The sequence below is a fragment of the Chiloscyllium plagiosum genome, chromosome 13, assembly GCF_004010195.1.
Source record: "Chiloscyllium plagiosum isolate BGI_BamShark_2017 chromosome 13, ASM401019v2, whole genome shotgun sequence".
Taxonomy (NCBI): domain Eukaryota; kingdom Metazoa; phylum Chordata; class Chondrichthyes; order Orectolobiformes; family Hemiscylliidae; genus Chiloscyllium; species Chiloscyllium plagiosum.
Window position 1 is genome coordinate 51,682,607 of NC_057722.1, and position 22,438 is coordinate 51,705,044.

A 22,438-nucleotide genomic window follows, 5' to 3' on the forward strand; every position below is an offset into this window, starting at 1 on the left:
GTGGGTTTGTATAAAATGTCAGTGTCAAGTCGGTCGTCACTGATGGAGATGGTGAGGTCCAGGAAGGGGAGGGAGGTGTCAGAGATGGTCCAGGTAAATTTAAGGTCAGGGTGGAATGTGTTGGTGAAGTTGATGAATTGCTCAACCTCCTCGCGGGAGCACGAGGTGGCGCCAATGCAGTCATCAATGTAGCGGAGGAAGAGGTGGGGAGTGGTGCCGGTGTAATTACGGAAGATCAACTGCTCTACGTAGCCAACAAAGAGACAGGCATAGCTGGGGCCCATACGTGTGCCCATGGCTACCCCTAAGGCCATGCTTTTTAAGCCTGTGAACTGTTTTCTGAGGGCACATTAGAATTGTTACAGTGTTTGTACTTGGAATTGTCTACCTCCTTGGCAAGGAATTTGGAAATCCTTAGAAAAGAAAATTTGGTGTTTTATTTACTAATTTAAAAGTAAATTTTATGTAAACGTACATCAGACAAGGACACATAATAATGGTAATCTTAATTAGTTTATGTTGGAGTCACTCAGTACTAATTGTTGAATGTGGGTGTATATTTTCCCCCACAACATGAAACAATGCATCTCTGTAACACACCACTACCTGTCATCCTGTCTGCCTGTAAAGCATATGAGACGACACTGTCATGTATACATTCTATCGATGAATATTGAACCGCCTGAGAGCGGAACAGTGCGATTCCTAGCGAAGATTTACCTGCCAAAAACAAATCATCCAGATTTTCCACAATAACCCCCTCCTCCCACCATTCCAGGCTGTGATTTGAATTTCACTTCATCCGTTAATGAAATGGTGAATGTGTAGATTTTAATTTTGGATTTGGAGCAATTGATTTTTCTTTTAAAAACAAATTCTTGATGAGAATTGGTGACTGAATTTCCAATTGAAGTGATTCCTTTGAATGGTCCCAAAAGGCAAAAGTTCTTGGATAAAGAAGAATGTGTAATTTTGAATTGCTTTTCTAAAATCAAATACTATACTTATTTCTTGCTTTATATTTCATGTCGAAAATTTGTGATACCAAAATACTGTATATTGCTGGCAGTAAATTTTGATTTTTGATTTGAAGAACATGCAAAATATATGTAATGGAATGCATGTAAAATATGACTGAATATGTGTAGCAAGGGAGCACAACAATATTTTGCTGATTTTGCTTATGCTTTTATACAAAAATTAAGAGAAATATTTTGATTTGATAATTTATTCCCTTTGTATCTGATCAAAATTGTGTATATGTCATGCTTTCTGGAATCAAACAATTACGTAATGAACAGAATTCCAATTGATTCTGTAGTTGTGATGAGATGTAAGATGTCTAAAATTCTGAACCTTCATTACTCAGCGAGCTTTAAATTAATATATTTTTAAGAATCCATTATGATTGTAGAATATTTACATATTGGAAATCTTGTGACTTCCTTAATTTTCTATTAGACTCTCAAATTGGAGGCTTCAGCTCGTATTAAGGATAAAACTCCACCTGCAGACTGGCCTCAACAAGGGCAAATAACATTTGCAAATGTAGAGATGAGATATCGTGAGAATCTACCTCTGGTGCTAAAGAAAGTGTCCTTTACCATTAAACCTCAAGAAAAAATTGGTATTGTGGGCAGAACTGGGTCAGGTAAGAATACTGTTAGAGTAATTTGAAATTCTTGTTTCAATTGAACTGGTTTGGTTTGTAGGTTGAGGAATGTTTCAAGTTGGCCTAGAAAAAAGTGGAACACCAAAAATTCTCATTAAGATTGTAATCAAGATGAAATAAGGTGACTGACAAAAAAACACCTTTTATTGTTTTTGGCAGGTAAATCTTCGTTAGGAATCGCACTATTCCGATTGGTTGAGCTCTCAGGCGGTTCAATATTCATCGATGGAGTGAACATTACTGAAATTGGTTTGGCCGATCTTCGCAGCAAACTATCCATTATACCCCAAGAACCAGTTTTGTTCACTGGCACTGTAAGGTAAGTCCTTTGGTTCTGAAAAATATCATATCTCTACTATTTTATTTACATATAATCACTTCACAGGACAAGAGTACTCTAATGCTTTTATACATTACAGTACTGTAACACAGCATATCTTTGACGTTTATTAGAGTCATCAGACTTGTTCAAAACTTTTATATTTTAATTCAGAGCTGCATGAAACAAGTGAAAATTACAGCATGTAGAATTTGGAAAAGCAAAATATTGCTGATGCTGAAAATCAGGTTGGCAGCCACTTAGAGACAGAAACAAATTTAACAACATTTCAGGTTGATGATCTTTCAACAGATCCCTTACTAGATGAAAATAGAGATCCTGTTACATAATTGGGTTTTTAAAAATTAGTTCATGGATCATGCGTATTGCCAGCTAGGTTGGTGGTTATTGCTTGGGGAAGCAGTAGCATAATGGTAATGTTGCCAGACTGTAATCCAGAACCCCAGGTTAATATTCTGGGGACATAGGTTTGAATCCCATCACGACAGATGGCAAAATTTGAACTCAATAAAAATCTGGAATAAAAAGCTAGCCAATTGCAACCATCTAAAACTGTCGGTTATCATAAAGAGCCATCAGATTCACTAATGCATTTTAGAGAAGGAAATCTGCTGTCTACCTTATATGTGACTCCATGTCCAGCCCAATGTGCTGATTCTTAACTGCCCTCTGGGCAATTAAGGATGGATCATTTTCTTGCCACAACTTTCTTCCTGGCTGCTGTTGGGATCAACTGTATCTTTCAGTCAAGAGAATATCACATTCCTTCTTACATTATCTTCCCTATCAATAGTTGTTGACAAAAAGAGCAAAGGGTTCTGGATTCTGAAGTAGCAGCTGACTCCTTTCTCTCTCCTGGCCCCCAAACCACCCCCCCCCCCCCCCATCTCCAAAAAAAAACTGTGTTTCTATGTATTAGGGTGCCAGATGATAACTCAGATGCTATCACATTGCTAATCTGCCTGGGCCACCTATTTGGTTCTGTATAATATTGCCTGGCACCCAGCCCTGCCTGATTTCTGTCATAATCCAAATAATCGTATTTTGGTTAACTCTAGATCTTACCATTACAGTCCACTCTTGACCATCGACCCACATTCTACCCTATCATAACTTTGAGGTTCTCCGAAACATTCCCAAGTTGCATTTATCCATCATCCCTTGTTTATTGACCTATTAGTCTCTGGTTGAGCTTTGCTTTAATGAAAAATCTTCAAATTCGTTCTCAAATTTATCTAAAGCTCACTCCCGTCTCACAACATATCAGAAATATTTAGATGTGCATTTGCAATAGCAGACCATACCAGGCTTTGGGCCAAGTGCTGAAAAGTTAAACTGGAGTAATTGAGTGGTTGTTTTGACCAACATGGACTCAATGAGCCAAAATGTCTTTTTGTGCTCTCTGACTTCTATAACTCTAGGATATACATGGCTGGTCACACGCCTCTACAACATTGTATGCCTGAACAGATTCCAGATTGGCTCCCGATTTCTTTAGTCACAGTTAACTCAGAAGTGAAAAGATGATCTTCCAAAATGTTATCTTGAATACCTTGGCATCTGTCATCTTACTTCAAGATAGACTTCCTTATTAAGCTGAACTGGAATGTGGAAGTTTCCCCATAATGAGACAAGATTTGTGGTTGGACTGAGAATCTTCTAACTTGAAATTAATTGCTTTATTACAGCACTCTCCGCCAGAGTTAAACAATTGACAGTACAATTCTCTTGTTTCCGTGGCAGGTACAATCTAGATCCTTTTCAGCAGTACACTGAGGAGCAAGTATGGGATGCATTGGAACGAACACACATGAAAGAATGTGTAAGTACTGCTGAGGAATAGATTTTGTAATAGCAATAAATGTATGATTGCCATTGTACAGTTTGCAGTACTGTGAAGATGTGGATATATAACTAGTTACCCTGAACTGACTGAAGAAATATTTTTAAAAATAAGACATATTTTTAAGTACTGATAGTTATAAAATAATGTGTTCTGTTACCATTTTGTTAAATATATAATGAAGTTCAATTTTCTTTCAGAAATGCATAGGATTGTGTGGTAGTATAGGGTAGAACATGGTTAACTCAGGTAATAGATTTTTAAAAAAATCTTGTATGCACTTGGGTTCAATTCTTCTCAACTGTAAGGCTTATGCAAAGCATTTGGTGTAATTTTAAACCAGACCAGGTTGGGAATAGATCTGTAACATTACGAATCTGTAGCAAGGGCTCCTCTGCTCTAGACTTCATTACAGCTTTAGTTAGAGAGCTGAATTCCAGAAAGTGGTTACAGTGACTGCCCTTGACTCAAGGATCAGAAGCCCGAGCAAAATTGAAATCAGTGGAAAAATCAATTTTGTTGGAGAAAATCCAGTGCAGATGGTTGATTAGAGTTAATTAAGTGCTCTAGACTCAACCATCTTCAGCTGCTTTATCAATGTTCTTCCTTTAATCATAAGGCTAGAATTGGGAATGTTTGCTGGTGATTACACAATGGTCAGCACCATTCGCAATTCTTTAGAATTTGAAGTAGCCTATCCCCAAATTAAGCAAGGCCTGGACAATGTTCAGGCTTGGGTTGATAATTAATAAGTAACATTCACAAGTGCCAGGCAATGATTGTCTCTAATTTGGTAGTCTGGCACAATCTAATCATTGCTGTTTACCTTGAATGGCATTTATGTCATTAAATCCCTGGGAGTTTGTCCAGAATATTGTAACACTGTCCAGAAACTGAACTGAAGTAGGCATATAAGTACAGGCTTGGCATGTAACTCATGACTTGGGTTCTTGTATTGAAATCCAATAACATTAAGGACTGCAATACTTCAACACAGCCCATATATGTCACAGTGACTATAACACCAGGTCTGAGGCTAGGAATTCTGCAGTAAGCACCTCACAAGTTTGCAAAGCCTATCTACCATTTACAAGGCATATGTTGGGACTGTGATGGAATGTAATTCACATGCTTGGATAAGTGCAGCTTTGGTGAATTTTTGCAGTGCCAACAATACTCAAGATACTCACTGCCAGAGCATCAGTGAAAGATCCAGGACAAAGTCGCCCCCTTGACCAACAGCACATTTCCCACCTTCAACATTCACCCTCCACCACCAATGCAAGGTGGTAGGAGTATATACCATGTACTAGATTTACTGCAGGTGTTCACCAAAGCTGCTTCAGTAACACCTACCAAACTTGCTAAAGATAATTTGGTAACTTTTCCTACTGAGAAGAATAAGGGCAGCAGACACATGGGAGTTTCGCTACCTGAAATTTTCATTTCATGTCACATTATCCTGAGAGCTATATCAAAATTCCTTCATTGTTCCTAGGATAAAATCCTGGAATGCCACCTCCAACAGCTCTGTAGGTTCACTTATAACACATAAACTGTAGTAGTTCAAGAAGGTGCTCACCAGGACCGGCTAAAGGGCAACTAGAGATGAGAAAGTAATGCTTGCCTTCTAAGCAATATACGCGTCCCAAGAGCGAATTCAAAAGATTATTTTCTGTATTTGAAACATAATATGTAAAGCTTTAATTTACATGAAGGAAGTGCTGATTTGGCTAAATGCTTTAACTTGGAGCACGGCTAAAAATTGAAATTTTTTTTAATATAGTGAGTTTTGTTGGAGCTTGCTGTTGTAAAGAACTCTTATACAATGAAGTATGAAAAACATGAAGTACAAAAAATTAACATAGAACAATACAGCGCAGAACTGGCCCTTTGGCCCTTGATGTTGCGCCGACCTGTGAACTAATCGAAGCCCATCACATTACACTATCCCATCATCATCCATATGCTTATCCAAGGACTGTTTAAATGCCCTTAATGTGGCTGAGTTAACTACATTGGCAAGCAGGACATTTCACGCCCTTACTACTCTCTGAGTAAAGAACGTGCTTCTGACATCTATCCTAAATCTATCACCCCTCAATTTGCAGCTACGCCCCCTCGTAAAAGCAGACGCCATCATCCTAGGGAAAAGACTCTCACTATCCACCCTATCAAATCCTCTGATCATCTTGTATGACTCTATTAAATCCCCTCTTAGCCGCCTTCTCTCCAATGGGAACAGACCCAAGTCCCCCAGCCTTTCCCCATTATACCTATGCTCCATACCAGGCAACGTCCTGGTAAATCTCCTCTGCAACTTTTCCAGTGCTTCCACATCCTTCCTATAATGGGGGCGACCCGAACTGTACACAACATTCCAAGTGAGGCCGTACTAGTGTTTTGTACAGTTGCAGTATGTCATCACGGCTCCGGAACTCAGTCCTTCTACCAATAAAACCTAACACACCATATGCCTTCTTAACAGCACGATCAACCTGGGTGGCAACTTTCAGTGAACTATGTACATGGACACCAAGATCCCTCTGCACATCCACACTACCAAGAATTTTTCCATTGACCCAGTATTCTGTCTTCCTGTTTTTCTTCCCAAAGTGAATCACCTCACAGTGAACTCCATTTGCCACCTCTCAGCCTGATTCTGCAGTTTATCCAAGTCTCCCTGCAACCTGCAACATTCTTCCACACTGTCCACCACTCCATTGACGTTAGTGTCATCTGCAGGCTTACTAACCCATCCACCTATACCTGCGTATAAGTCGTTAATAAAAGTAACAAATAGCAATAGACTCAAAACAAATCCTTGTGGCACACCACAAATAACTGGACTCCAGGCTGAATATTTTCCATCAACCACCATTCGTTGCCTTCTTACAGAAAGCCTGTTCCTAATCCAAATTGCCAAATCACCTTTAATCCCATGACTCTGCATTTACTCCAATAGCGTACCATATGAAATCTTATCAAAGGCTTTACTGAAGTTCATGTACACCACGTCAACTGCCCTACCCTCATCCACATGCTTGATCACCTTCTCAAAAAACTCAATTAGGTCTGTGAAACACAAACTTACCTTGACGAAACCATGTTTACTATTTCCAATCAAATTGTCACCTGCTAGATGATTATAAATCCTATCTTTTATAATCCTTTCCAAAACTTTTCCTACAACTGACATAAGGCTCACTGGTGTATAATTACCTGGGTCATCTCTACTGCCCTTCTTGAACAATGGCACAACATTTGCAATTCTCCAATCCTCTGGTACTAAACCTGTAGACAATGACGACTCAAAGATCAAGGCTAAATGCTTGGCCATCTCCTCGCTAGCTTCCCAGAGAATTCTCGAAAAATCCCATCCGGCCCAGGTGATTTATCTACTTTCACACCTTCTAGAATTGATAACACCTCCTCCTTACTAACCTCAATCCTTTCAAGTCTAATAGCCAGTATCTCATTCTTCTCTACAATATTCTCCTTTTCCTGAGTGAAAAGAGATGAGAAATATTTGTTTAACATCTCTCCGATCTCCACATGGTCCACACACTTCTCACTTCTGTCTTTGACAGGCCCTATTTCTACCCTAGTCATCTTTTTATTAAGCATTGTGAATGTAAGTGTAAGGCCTTTATTACAAGGTGCCTTCAAACTTTTTTTTTACAATGCAGATTTCTCAACTGCCTTTAAAATTGGACTCTGAAGTGGTGGAAAATGGAGAGAATTTCTCTGTTGGAGAGAAACAGTTAATATGTGTAGCCAGGGCTTTGCTACGGAGATGTAAGGTAAGAGTTGAAAGCATTTTATAGTGTTCCATATACATTAGCATAGTAATTTTGAAAGCTGCATTCCTGTAATGGAGGTTTGTAAATACAAAGTATGATTAAAAGATTGAGTCTACAGTTTTTTAGATGTGTACTTCATCAGTATGATCCTGAAACATGTTTTGTGGTTAAGACAGGTTTGGTGAACTAACTTATCATTTCCTGCCTCCTTTATTTTTACTGTCATATATATGTTGCACTTGTTTCTACTGGCTGATGGTCAATGAGGAAACAGGGAAATATAATTGTTTGGATAAATCTGAGAATGTATCTGGGACCAGTCAGATGAACTGTAAAATTTTATACTACCCTGCTCCAAATTTACAAAAATGATTTTCAAAAGTACAAGAACTTAGCATGATTTAATGTCTTCAGCAAAATACTACCAACAGTATAATGCTTCCTCTGTACAACATGGAGTGTCAGCTTTATTTTTTTTTGTGCTGACGTTCTGAACAGGGATTTGAACATCTGATGTCTGAATCAGAATGTCTGATTCAGAGACAAGAGTGCAACCAACTAAACTGCAGTTGACAATTAACCTGAATCTTAATGCTCTCCAGTAGTTGGAGTCATATCAAGCACAAAGGAAGATGTTTGAGATTGTGGGAAGTCACTCATCTCAGTCACAGAGTATCACTCCAGGAGTCCCTCAGGATAGTTTTTTTTCATCAGTCTGCTCAGACATATTGTAATATATCCCGGAGCCCAGGACACCAGAATTCCTCAGGGTGTTCCTAGGCCCAACCATTTTCAACTGCTTTAACAATGAGTTCCTTCCTTCATAATGTCAGAAGTGAGGGCCTTCACTGATGATTGTGAAATGTTTAACACCATTAGCAACACCTCACATTGTAAAGCAGTGCATTTACAAATGCAGTAAAATCTGGAATATTTCTAGGCATGGTCTGACAAGTGGCAAGTGACATTTGTAGCACACAAGTACCAGGTAATGACCATCTCCAACAAGACAGAATTTACCCATTGCCCCTTGATGTTCAGTGACATTATTATCACTGACCTTTCCTGCTGTCAGCAATCAAGTGAGTTACAAGTGAGAAACTGAACTGGATCTGCCATTTACATATACTGTGGCTACAAGAACAGGTCAGAGACTAGGAACTCTGCACTGAGTAACTTACCCTCTGTCTCCCTAGCACCTATCCACCATCTGTATGGCACAAGTCAGGATTGTGAATGGAATACTCCATGTCAGAATAAGTGCATGTCAAATAAATTATCATAACTTGGCATCATCCAGGACAAAGCACCCTGCTTAATTAATGCTCACTCCACCACCTCAACATTCACTTTATTCATTCAACCTTCACCACTGACATAAGAAGCAGCAAAACATACTATCTACAGGATACACTGCATAACTCACCAAGACTCTTCTGACATCACCTTCCAAACCCACAAAGACAAAAACAGCAAATGCTTGGAAACACCATAACCTGCAAGTTTCCCTCCTAAACACATACCATCCTGACTTGGAGCTATCTTGCCATTTTTTCTATATTGCTGAATCAAAATCCTGGAACTCCTGACAGCACTGCAGTTTCCTACATGTCAGGGACTGCAGCTATTCAAGACAGCAGCTCACCCCTATCTGCTCCTGTGCAGTTAGAGATGGGGCAATAAATGCTAGCTATTTTTACAAAAAAGGTTAAGGCCTAATATAGATTCTTGTCACATTGTTTTTCACATCCTACTACAAAGTACCTGTCTGTTATTTCAACTCTGTCTCCTTCCACTCAACCAATTCTCTAACCAGGTCAATAATTTGCTTTCAATTCTATGAGCTTCACCTCTACCCAAAAGCACTGTGGGTTACCTGCAGCTCAAAACCACCTTTTCAAAAGTAATTGGGGATGGGCAATAATTGCTATCATAGAGTTATACAGCACAAAAACTGACCTTCGATCGCGCCAACCAGGCATCCCAATCTGACCTAGTCCCATTTGCCAGCATTTGATCCATATCCTCTAATCCCTTCCTATACATATTCCCATTGATACCTTTTAAATGTTGAAATTATATCCACCTTTACCACTTCCTCTGGCAGCTCATTCCATACATTTATCACCTTCTGCATGAAAAAGTTATTCCTCAGGGTCTTTTTAAATCTTTCCCCTGTCACCATAAACCTATGTTTTGGACTAGTTTTGGACTCTGCCACCCTTGAAAAAAGACCTTGGCTATTCACCCTATCATGCCTCTCATGATTTTATAAACTTCTATAAGGTTACCCCTCTGCCTCCAACGATCAATGAAAATAAACCCCAGTCTATTCAGCCTCTGCCTAGAATTCAAACTCTCCTGTCCCAGCAACATCCTTGTGAATCTTTTCTGCACCCTCTCAAGTTTAACAATATCCTTCTTATAGAATGGTAATCAGGACTGTTCCCAGTATTCTAAAATTGGTCTCCCCAATGCCCTGTACAGCCACACCATGACATCACAATTCCTATACTCAGTGTTCTGATCAATGAAGGCAAGTGTGCCAAATGTCATCTTCACCACCCTGTCCACCTGTGACTCCATTTCAAGGAATTATGTACTTGCACCACTAGGTTTTGTTGTTTGGCAACACTCCCCAGGACTCTGCCATTAAATATACAAGAACTGACCTGGTTTGCATTCCCAAAATGCAGCACCATGCATTTATCCAAATTAACTCCATCTGCCAATCCTCAGCCCATTGGCCCTCTGTACTCTGAGATAATCTTATTTGCTGTCCACTGCACCATCTATTTTGGTGTCATTTGCAAGCTTACTAACCATACCTCCAATATTCACATCCAATTTATTTATATAAATGATAAAAATAGCCAGCAACCCCCACAATCTGAATGAACAAACTGGAGTTCACTAAATCAATTCTGGAAGTCCATATAAATAATAGACATTCTTCGATTCACTACTATAATTCTCTCTATTTTCAACCATGACTTACACTTTACAAATCCAAAGATACTCCTGTGATTACCTTAAAAAACAAGCTCAGTGTGTCTTTCTGGAATTGTGATGGAATCTAGCATTTTATCAGAAAGCAGGTGTATCCAGATCCCTATGGTGTTATTGGAAATATATTGATATTGTTAGGTTTATGACAGGGTAAATATTTAAGATCATTGTGTTTGACTTCAATTATGAAGAATCTAGGATTTGAACAATTTTTCCAAAATATTCTGTTTAGAATACATCAGGCTTGAATTTCAAAGCAAATTTAATTTTGTTCATAGACGGTGTTCAGCGCAGTTCAGGGACCAAGTTACCTCAGCAGAAGCCTTGCTTTCTGAAATTTCCAGACCAGGTTTGGTTAGAAAATTGCAGATTATTAGAATTAGAAAGTTTAAGCTCTCAATTTTGTGAAAATGACATGTTGGCTGACATGTAAAAGACAAAATTAATTCCTTGCACATTCCTGCTGAAGACCTGGAAGGAATCAATTAAGTAGAATCCCAAAGAGTTAAAGTAGGGGTGTAACTTTTCTTGAGTTGAGTCTATCTAATGGATCATGTCAGGAAACAGATTGAAATGTTATCTTTCTGTATGTTTTGAGATATCCCTGTTTTCTGAATTTAGATAGTCTTTTTAAAAATTATTTATTCTTGAGTATATTAGTTTCTGTTTCATTGTTTAAAGAAAATCTGCAGCCTCACATGAGTATGTTTCAGTGACTAACCACCATGTTAACTAACTAAACAGAAAAAAAAATGAAGATCTCTTGAGCCAGGTTCCATTCTGTGGTCTGACCTCTGCAGTAAACCTCTCATCAGCTGGAATCATCATAATCTCCTTATGTGGCAGTGTGTCTTTATTTGTTTCATAATATTCCAGTGAAGCTCCTTGAAAGATTTTATTTTGTTGAAGGCACTTTACAAATTTTAGTTGTTTAAACATTAATTGCTTCACCAGATGAGTAACTATTTTACATAATTTATTTAGTTCATACAATATGTAAAGTTCTGCTTCTGAATGTTACAGATTCTAGTGTTAGACGAAGCGACTGCTGCCATGGATACAGAGACTGATTCTCTGGTGCAAGAGACAATCCGGGAATCATTTGCTGAATGTACTATGTTGACCATTGCACATCGTTTGAATACGGTACTCAACTGCGATCGCATCATGGTGCTAAGTCAGGGCCAGGTAACTAATGTTTCCAGGCTTTTATTGGGAAAGAATCCACACATAAGGGGAATGGAGGTGGAAGGGTTTAATGTTGCATGCTGAACAGAATATTTAAAGGAAAGATAGTTCCTTTTGATATGAGTGATTTTTCCTTCACTGAGTTTAAATGGTCCAAAATTATGAATGAAGGAAACATTTCTACAGTTAGTGAGCATCTTCTAGTGCGATTTTGTACAATATGCTCAGCAAACATGATAAATCAGTGATGGACATGCTGGATTGATGGTGTTCATTTTAGAGACACAAATTGTGTTAAATACTGCAGCAGTGTGTATAAGTACATGTGTCATCTGTGAGACTACTATTTCTTTTTTTGTCCATCCATAATTGATGAAGAATTAACCACATTGCTGTTAGGCAGGGGTCAGTTATCGATCACAGCCTGTATGTTTATCAGAATATTGTTTAATTGTCAAGCATCTCCTAACCTTGAAGCAAAGAGCCACTTGTTCAGTGAGGCAAAAAAAGGGCACTATCAGTTACCTTTTTTGTTCCTGTTCTTTCTCATTTCCTTTAAATGTCAATCATTTATAGCTATGGGACTGCATTGCGAAGCACTTTGAAAGTTGAGCCAGCCTTCAGAAGGACACGGTCTCATTATTTCCAAACTTTTCTTGAAGTATCTAATGCACAAGGAATGCTATCCAAAGAGTTTTCTTTTTGTTTAGCTTGGAGTCGATAGTTTTCTCAAAATCTTTGAGTTACAAGAGTGTTAAACAGCAGCTGTTTGACTTTTAATCTCAGTTTAAATGTCCAATTTTGGCAAGCTGGGTGGTGCAAGAAGATTCAAAATGTTCTACTTTCATTTGATGGAGCTGTTGAAATGAGCTATTCAGAGTATTGGCATAAAATCAAAGAATACAGGAGGTTAGCCACGCCAAAGTTCTATCAAATATGTGGATGGTCTTCTTGGAAGTGGCAAGCAATATTTCTTAAGGAAGGCAATAAATAAAAGCCAATATGTAGAGATTTGCCAACTGAGTCACCTGATATGGTGTTTCTGGTAAAATAGAGTTAGTTTACTTTTGAAAAAAATGTTTTCTTTTAAACAAACTGGAGTGCATTGTCAAAACCAGAATAAATTCGGTTCGCAGACAATCACCACCTTTTAAGATTGCATACAGTAGGCTTGCTTTATGGAATGATTGAATAGAATACCCTACTGAAGCAGCCGAAACAATTTCCTGTGTAACTGCGTCAGCCCAGCCTTTTGTGTTAGGAGCATGTAAAACTAGACAGCTAGGTTGTTTTGACCTCGGACTGAATGTTAGCAGTCACTGGGTAAGAGAATCAAAAACCTTTTGTACAAATATACTTCTTTTTTTCATTGGAATTTAAAATGTAAATCTTAATTAAATGCTAAAGTTGCCATCCTTAAGCAGGGTTTTAAAAATTCTCCAATGGAAGAGTAGTTAGGTTTAATTAATCAAAGAAGCACCTTTAAATGGGTTCCTCTGTAATTGCATCAGCAAAGCCTAGTTTCAGGAATATCTAAAATGAGCCAAGTCAGTGTGACTTAATGCTTAAATATGACCTACAACAGAGTGCAAAAATTGGGTAATATGGGGAATTAGAGGAAAGAGGTGTCTCTTTGTTTTTGTTTTTCCTAATTGTTTCAGCATCTGGGAATTGGCAGGAGTGGAAGCTACATACTTAGTGAGTACCTGGTAAGTGATTTTGATTAATTCATATAAACACCAAAAATAGGAGCCGTAGTAAGTCATTCAGGCCTTCAACCCTGCTCTGCTATTCAGTATGGTCATAAATGATCATCCATCTCAGTACACTGTTTACAGTTTCTCTCCATACTCTTGGATCCCTTCATCGGCTGGCAAAAAACTATTCAATTGCCAAGGTTCAAAATAGTATAGGTCCTGGTGGTCAAGTTAATAAACTATATTTTAAAAATAAATATATAATTAAATCGTTACTTAGAATACAGTTAGGATGACAGGGCAGGTGATATGTCACTGTTTCAGCATGTTGAACAACACTTGGAGGAAGCACTGAGGGTGACAAAGGCACAATATGTACTCTGGATAGAGATTTCAATGATCACCACTACCAAGAGTGGCTTGGCAGCAGCACTAAAGAACATAGCTGCTAGTCTGGGTTAGCAGCAGATGGCGAGGCAACCAACAAGAGGGAAAAAATATACTTTATCTCATCCTTAACACTCTGCAGATGCTTCTCAATGATGACAATATTGGTAGGAGTCACCACTGCACAGTTCTGGCGGAACTGAAATCCAGCCTTCACATTGAGCATATACACCATCGCTATATTAAACGGGACAAATTTCAAACAGATCTAGCAACTCAAGACAGGGTATCCATGAGGCATTGTAGACCATCAGCAGCAGAATAGACCGGCAGCACAATCTGCAACGTCTGGCTTTTCTCCCTCTCAACCAATACCACCAAGCCAGGGGATCGTCCCTGGTTCAATGGAGAATGCAAGAGTACATGCCAATAGCAGCACCAGGCATACCTAAAAATGAGGGGCCAACCTGATGAAGCTATTAAGCAGGATTACTTGCATGCTAAACAGTTTAACCAGCAAGTGATCGACAGAGCTAAGCAATCCCATAACCAACAGATCAGAGCTAAGCTCAGAAATCCTGCGACATCTGGTTGAGAGTAGTGATGGTCATTTAAACAACTCAGTGAAAGAGGCTTCACAAATATCTCCATCCTGAATGACAGAAGAGCCTAACACATTAGTGCAGAATTTAAAGCAAAAATAATAGGAGCTTGTCAGAAATGCACAGCCATAACATTGGCTACCTGGTAGGAATCATGAGAGATGTTAATCTACATTTTGCCTGGATATGTCAACTAGGCAAAGGTAGCCTAGATGGGAAGCTCATGGGATGATTTTGAGATTGTTTCTTAGAGCAGCATATTCTGGATCCAACCTGAAGGCAGACTTTACTGGAATTGGTATTATGCAGCAAGATAAGGGTAATTCATGATCTCGTAATTAAGGTGGTCCTTGGTACCAGCGACCATAATATAACTGAATTTTAAATTCAGTTTATGGGAGAGAAGAGTGAGTCCTCGACCGTTTCTAAAAATGAAAATAGGAGATTTGAGGGCATGAAAGCAGAACTAAAATAAATTGGCAAATTAATGTAATGGAAAAGCAGGCATTTACAGGGTCATTTCAGAATATACAAAATAGAACATTCCGAAGAGAGAGAATAAATCCAAGGCGAGGACTCATCATCCCTGGTTAAGAAATTTTAAAAGCATATAATTGTGCAAATATAGATGATACCGCAGTAGATTGGTCAGACTATTAATAACAAAAAAAATTAATAAAAACTTAAGAAGATTTTAGAGTATAAAAGAAAGCCATCTAGAAATAGAAGAACAGATGGTAAAAGATCCTATAAACATTTAAAGAAGCATGGAGTTAACAAAGTGAGTGTGAGTCCTATGGAAGGCAAGTCTGGAAAATCACAAGTAGAAAATAAAGAAATGGTACATTAATTGAACAGATATTTTTTATCAGAATTCATTAAAACGGCAATAAATAGCATCTGTGAAACAGCCACAAATTTGGAAATAGAAAGGAAAGAGAAAAATCTCAGTGAAGTGGTACTAAGTAAATTGTTGGAGCTGTGGGCTGACAAGTGCCGAGGCCCACATGGACTTCATCCAACAGTCTTGAAAGTCATGACCAGTGAATAGTTGAGGCATTGGTTTCAATTTTCCTAAACTCCTTAGATTTGGGGAAGTTCCAATTGGATTTGGAGAATAGCAAATACAATTCCTTTATTCAAAAAGGGAAGGAGACAGAAAGTAGCCAATCAACAAGCCAATTACCTCAACATTTGCCATAGTACCAATGTTGGGTATTATTAAAGAAGTTATAGCAGACAATTTGGATAAGTTCAAGGTAATCTGCCAGAATTAACATGGTGTTGTGAAAGGGAAATCATGTTTAAGCAATCTATTGGAGTTCATCGAGGAAGTAACATTTTTAGAAGAATTCTTTACTGCAGAGGGTGGAATCCTTTACTGCAATTTTTTGTCTGTCATTAAGAGAATCAAGCTTTATGGGGTAAGGAGGGAAGGTGAAGTTAAGAGCATGATCTCATTGAAAAAGAAGTGAAGCACAATTGATGGGCCAAATGGCCTTTGTCTGGGGGAACTTTTGGATATATTGTACTTCAATTTTCAGAATATATTTGATTCATTTCAAAGATTATTACTACAAATGAAAATTCTTAGTATAGGAGACAGCAGTTTGTCTTGAATGTAAGATTGGCTGGTTAACAGGAAGCAAACAGTAGGTAGAAGTGACCTAACTAATGGTGTGTCACAGGGATTAGTGCTAGGACTTCAACTTTTACAATGTTATAAATGACTTGGACGAAGGGACGGAACCTCTAGTTGCCAAAGTTGCTGACGACACTAAGATATGTAGAAAACTTAAATTGTGAAGAGGACATCAGGAGAATACAGAAAGGCATAGATTGGTTAAAGTAGTAGTGATGTGCCAAATGGAGTATAATGTAGGAAAGTGTAAAGTTGTCCTTTTTGGCAGGAAGAATGAAAAAGGAGCATATTATCTCAATTGTGAGAGATTGCAAAATGTTATGTATTCTGGTGCATTAATCACCTAAGGCTAATATGCAGGTACAGCAAAACGATTAGGAAAATGAATTGAGCCAAATGTCGGTGGAGGGAAAGTTGTTGAGGGACAGGATGTATATGTATTTGGAAAGGCAAGACTGATTAGGGATAGTCAACATGGCTTTGTGCGTGGGAACTCATGTCTCACAAACTTGTCATGTCTTACAGGTTAATCCCTAGAACTCTGTGGGAAGCTAGGGAAGTGATTGTTAGGCCTCTTGCTGAGATATTTGTATCAGCGATAGTCACAGGTGAGGTGCCGGAAGACTGGAGGTTGGCTAACGTGGTGCCACTGTTGAAGAAGGGCGGTAAAGACAAGCCAGGGAACTATAGACCAGTGAGCCTGACATTGATGGTGGGCAAGTTGTTGGAGGGAATCCTGAGGGACAGGATATATATGTATTTGGAAAGGCAAGACTGATTAGGGATAGTCAACATGGCTTTGTGCGTGGGAAATCATGTCTCACAAACTTGTCATGTCTCACAGGTTAATCCCTAGAACTCTGTGGGAAGCTAGGGAAGTGATTGTTAGGCCTCTTACTGAGATATTTGTATCAGCGATAGTCACAGGTGAGGTGCCGGAAGACTGGAGGTTGGCTAACGTGGTGCCACTGTTGAAGAAGGGCGGTAAGGACAAGCCAGGGAACTATAGACCAGTGAGCCTGACATCGGTGGTGGGCAAGTTGTTGGAGGGAATCCTGAGGGACAGGATATATATGTATTTGGAAAGGCAAGACTGATTAGGGATAGTCAACATGGCTTTGTGCGTGGGAAATCATGTCTCACAAACTTGATTGAGTTTTTTGAAGAAGTAACAAAGAGGATTGATGAGGGCAGAGCGGTAGATGTGATCTATATGGACTTCAGTAAGGCATTTGACAAGGTTCCCCATGGGAGACTGGTTAGCAAGGTTGGATCTTACAGAATACAGGGACAACTAGCCATTTTGATACAGAACTAGCTCAAAGATAGAAAACAGAGGGTGGTGGTGGAGAGTTGTTTTTCAGACTGGAGGCCTGTAACCAGTGGAGTTCCACATGGATCAGTGCTGGATCCACTACTTTTCGTCATTTATATAAATGATTTGGATGCGAGCATAAGAGGTATAGTTAGTAAGTTTGTAGATGACACCAAAATTGGAGTTTATTTCAGATAAATGTGAGGTCATAGAGATGTACAGCACGGAAACTGCTGCATTTTGGGAAAGCAAATCTTAGCAGGACTTATACACTTAACGGTAAGATCTTAGGGAGTCTTGCTGAAAAAAGAGACCTTGGAGTGCAGGTTCATAGCTCCTTGAAATTGGAGTCACAGGTAGATCGGATAGTGAAGAAGGTATTTGGTATGTTTTCCTTTATTGGTCAGAGTATTGAATACAGGAGTTGGGAAGTCATGTTGAGGACATTGGTTAGGCCACTTTTGGAATAGTGTGTGCAATTCTGGTCTCCTTACTATCGGAAGGATGCTGTGAACATTGAAAAGAGTCAGAAAGGATTTACAAGGATGTTGAAAACAGAAGTCAAGGAATGGAAGGCAACAGTCACATGATAAGATGAAGTTGAGAAAACGGTGGAAAATGGAAGCAATATTGAAAATTTTTCCAATTCCAAACAAAAGCAGGAAGCAGGACTAATGATGTCATTCATATACTGGAGAAAGAATTGCCAGGGTTGGAGGATTTGGGCTATAGGGAGATGTTGAATAGGCTGGATCTGTTTTCCCCGGAGTGTCGGAGGCTGAAGGGTGACCTTATAGAGGCTTATAAAATCATGAGGGGCATGGGTAGGATAAATAAACAAAGTCTCTTCCCTCGGGTGGGGGAGTCCAGAATTAGAGGGCATAGGTTTAGGATGAGAGGGGAAAGATGTAAAAGAAACCTAAGGGAGCTGCATGTATGGAATGGGCTGCCAGAGGAAGTGGTGGAGGCTTGTACGATTGCAACATTTAAAACGTATCTGGATGGGTATATGAACATGAAGGGTTTGAAGGGATATGGGCCAGGTGCTGGCAGGTGGAACTAGATTGGGTTGGGATATCTGGTCAGCATGGACAAGTTGGACTGAAGGGTCTGTTTCCGTGTTGTACATCTCTGACTCTTTGATCCTATAATGTTATAAAAGAGAGTGCTGGAGAACTCAGCACATCTGACAGCATCTGTGAAGAGAGAAAATTAACGTTTCAAATCCATTGACTCTTCTCCAGAATTGAGGGAGCTGGACAATTATGTTTTTTGTGCTGTTGACAAAAGGGGAGCAGAAACATGTGGAACAGATGGTAACAATGCCAAGAGCAAAATACAAAGGAAATGCTAATAGTAGGAACAAGGAGATTGGGTATAAACTAGGTATTCATGATAGTAGTAAAAAGCAAGATAGTTCTGCTGCGTGCTCTGGAAGGAAGGTGAAGGGTTGAGGACAAAATATGGAAATGGGTCAGACACAGCTAACGGTCCTTTCAACCATAATGGAGGAATCCTCAATTGAAAAAATAAAATGAAAATTTTGGAGGTGCCCCTGTTGAAGTTGGCAACGTCAAACAATGAGTTGGAGAAATTAGGAGAATGAAGTTCTGACACAAAGCAGTGTGATGAAATGAAGTCCACGGTTTGTAATGGATACTTGCGACAGCCAATCCCTAGAAATGAAAACAGAAGTCAAGGAATGGAAGGCAACAGTCACATGATAAGATGAAGTTGAGAAAAAGGTGAAAAATGGAAGCAATATTGAAGATTTTTCCAATTCCAAACAAAAGCAGGAAGCAGGACTAGTGATGTCATTCATATACTGGAGAAAGAATTGTGGAAGGAAGCCGCATGTTCCACATACACCAAAAAGTGACTGGGATAACTGGGACCTAAATGGATATCCATAGCCAACTCTGGAGAAACTAAAACGTAGAACAGTACAGGTCCTTTGGCCCTCGGTGTTGTGCCGAGCTTTTATCCTACTCTAAGATCAAACTAACCTACATACCCTACATTTTACTATCATCCGTATGCCTATCCAAGAGTCACGTAAATGTCTGTAATGTATCTGACTCTACTGTCACTGCTGGCAGTGTATTCCATGCACCCACCACTCTCTGTAAAGAGCTTACCTCTGACATCTCCCCTAAACCTTCTGCCAGTTACCTTAAAATTATGTCCCCTCGTGATAGCCGTTTCCGCCCTGGGAAAAGGTCTTTGGCTATAAACCCTATCTATGCCTCTCATCTTGTACACCTTTGTCAAGTCACCTCTCATCCTTCTTCTCTTCAATGAGAAAAGCCCTAGCTCCCTCAACCTTTAATCATAAGACTTGTTAAGGAATAATTTATTTAAAGTGGAGAGTGTTGGTGAATGGGAAGTGTTCAGGCCCCCTTTCAAAGTAGGGAGACCTTCAGACCATCCTGATGGGGGTTTTGGGTGTGTTGAGGGATTTCACAAGCATGGTGAAGAGGAGATGGTTAGGACCAGAAAACTGGAAATTGTGGAACTGATGCACAGCATCAAAAGAATCATGTGTACAAGTGGGAAGAGACTGAGGTGGGGCGGGGGGCAGGGGTGGAATTAAAAAAAGAGTTAAGATTGAAAGAAGTAAGTTCAGTGGACCAGGAACAAACTGAAATGATGGGTGTGCCAAGGTTGTGTTGTTCATAGATTTTGGTAGAAGGTAGAAATGGACTTTGCAGGAATGAGGTGGGAAGTTGTGGTGGGGAGATCTTCAAATGGGGTGATGTCAATGTCAGACTGAGGAGAATTGAAAAGTGGGAAGGTTATGTTTCAGTTACACAAGGCATTTGTGAAACCGCATCTGGAATACTGTGTACAGTCTTGGTAACCTTATTTAAGGAAGGATATAAATGTGTTGAAATCAGTTGAGTAGGCAAGTTGTCTTATGGAGAAAGTTTAGACAACGTAGGTTTTGAACTGCTGGAGTTTAGAAGAGCCATAGGTGACGTTTTTGATTTAGATTTTATTGTCACATGTACTAAAGTAAAGAACAATAGGAGTATAGTGAAAAGTGTGCAAATGTTGCCACACAAGATGCCATCTTAGTTATCAAGGTACCTAGGTACCAAAAAACTTGGGTCAAAGTACTAAAAGAAACAATGATTATAGCAAATGGGGTTATAGTGATTGTAACAAGATTAGCCAGATGGATTTCACAGAATAGGAGTTCCCTGATTGGACCAGCCCAATCAGGGAGACCTGGCTGACAACTAAGAACAGGAGTGTCCACCTGCACATACACAAAAAAAACAAAAAAAAGACTAAAGAGAAAAAAAAAGAAAAAGAAAGAACAGGAGTTGCAGAGTATTCCAAAGGAAGTGGACAACCTCGCCAGTCAACTGAGCTTGGGAAACATCAATTGCATAGCCTTTCTCAAGACATATCCTGAACACAGACTCTTACGTCAGCCCACAGAAAAACCCTAAATCATAGCCAAGCTTAGGCCAAACAGTTAAAGTTTCTTCAGGATCCAGGCCAGCAAGCCATTGTAGTTGCTGCTGGTATGCGGACCTAAGACTGAAAAAGAGTAACACTAGACCTAAACTGAGTAAGAGAATACATAGGCTGGAATCCAGAAGAGTGCACACCCTGGAAAGACTACCTATATCTGGTTTGGAACAGTCAAATTGATTAGCAACATCTAAATCAGAACCAGTCAAAATAAATGTCTGGTTAAGTGGTCACCCGCTTCTAATGGGAGGGGTTGATATTCCAGTCATTAACAAATTTCATTTCTTTCTTTTTTTTTAACCCCCACACTACCACCTAAGTGCGGTAGTGCTTATTTTTTCCCCAGCACCCATGGTGTGTGTGTGTGTGTGTGTGTGTGTGTGTGCAGGTGTGAGACACAGTGAAAGACACAAAGTGCACGAATCTTTATTCAAATTCCAACACCAGGAAGATAGGAAAATACCTGAGTGGCCAGTGACAAACAGTGCCCTTCACATAAAAGGACAATGCTGTGTGATCAAAACAGTGAAGGGGAGGGTAGGGACTAAATCAAAATAGAGTTGGAGGGGGAAATAATGCACTCTACTACCTGCGGCGCCACCTCTCCCTGAACAACTCCAGGGTGTTGGTGGACACCGCGTGCTCCTTCTCCAAGGACACCCGGGCCCTAACGTAACTGCGGAAGAGGGGCAGGCAGTCGGCCCTAACGACCCCCATTAACAAATTTCATTCTGGATTCCAACTCTTAGGTTTACGCAACACTTAGCTAGACTGTGATCCTATACTGGGGAACCTTTTAAGATTAAGAGTACAACATCGGTTCCAGTCTTTTGAGAAGCAGCTGGTTCGGTTACCACTGATTGTAATAAAAGGTTCAGGCCCAGGCTTAATGGGGTCAAATTGGTTGAGAAAGATTCACCTTGATTGCTCAACATTTTTCAATTAAGAAATGGCTACCTGAGTGAAGTCCTAATTAAATATCCAGAGGTTTTTCAGGAAGGCCTAAGGACCATCAAAGGAGTCAACTTGCATGTTGACGAGGAAGCAATTCTATGCTTCTGTAAAGCCGACTTAGGCTGTCCTAGAGGTGGTCGAAAGGTGTGTCAGGGCGGACCGAGAACTGGAAGGGGCATGGGGTGGACCGAGAACCGGAAGGTGGGTAGGGGCGGGCTGCCTTAGAGCGGTCGGAAGGTGGGAGGGGCGGGGGCTTGCTGGGTCTGTATTGTCTGCACTTTTGTATGTAACGGTATTGTCTAATGTATAAATGTCATTGTCACTGTCTTGTATGTGGAACTGGGATTTGAGGTTTGTCCTCCTCTCCCTGTAAAATGGTTGAACGGTAGGGTTCGGGGCCTAGCTTTGCTGCTCCTCTCCCTTGTAAAACTGCTGTCTTTTGTGTACAGCTGTCAATGTTTTTTGTAAACTGTTTTGTAATTTGTTTAATAAAAAAAAAATAA

The 22,438-nt window shown here is 39.7% G+C and overlaps 1 protein-coding gene across 7 annotated transcripts in view; it reads left to right on the forward strand.

Annotated features, from left to right (window-relative positions):
- Window positions 1–22,438, forward strand: part of LOC122556015 (multidrug resistance-associated protein 5-like) — a 140,793-nt gene that overhangs the window by 111,828 nt on the left and 6,527 nt on the right. For all 7 annotated transcript variants that reach the window (XM_043702368.1, XM_043702371.1, XM_043702370.1 and 4 more), the window contains 5 exons: window positions 1,462–1,651; window positions 1,832–1,991; window positions 3,756–3,834; window positions 7,545–7,658; window positions 11,691–11,855. In XM_043702368.1, the coding sequence (XP_043558303.1) occupies window positions 1,462–1,651; window positions 1,832–1,991; window positions 3,756–3,834; window positions 7,545–7,658; window positions 11,691–11,855 (708 nt within the window). The remainder of the gene's footprint in view (window positions 1–1,461; window positions 1,652–1,831; window positions 1,992–3,755; window positions 3,835–7,544; window positions 7,659–11,690; window positions 11,856–22,438) is intronic.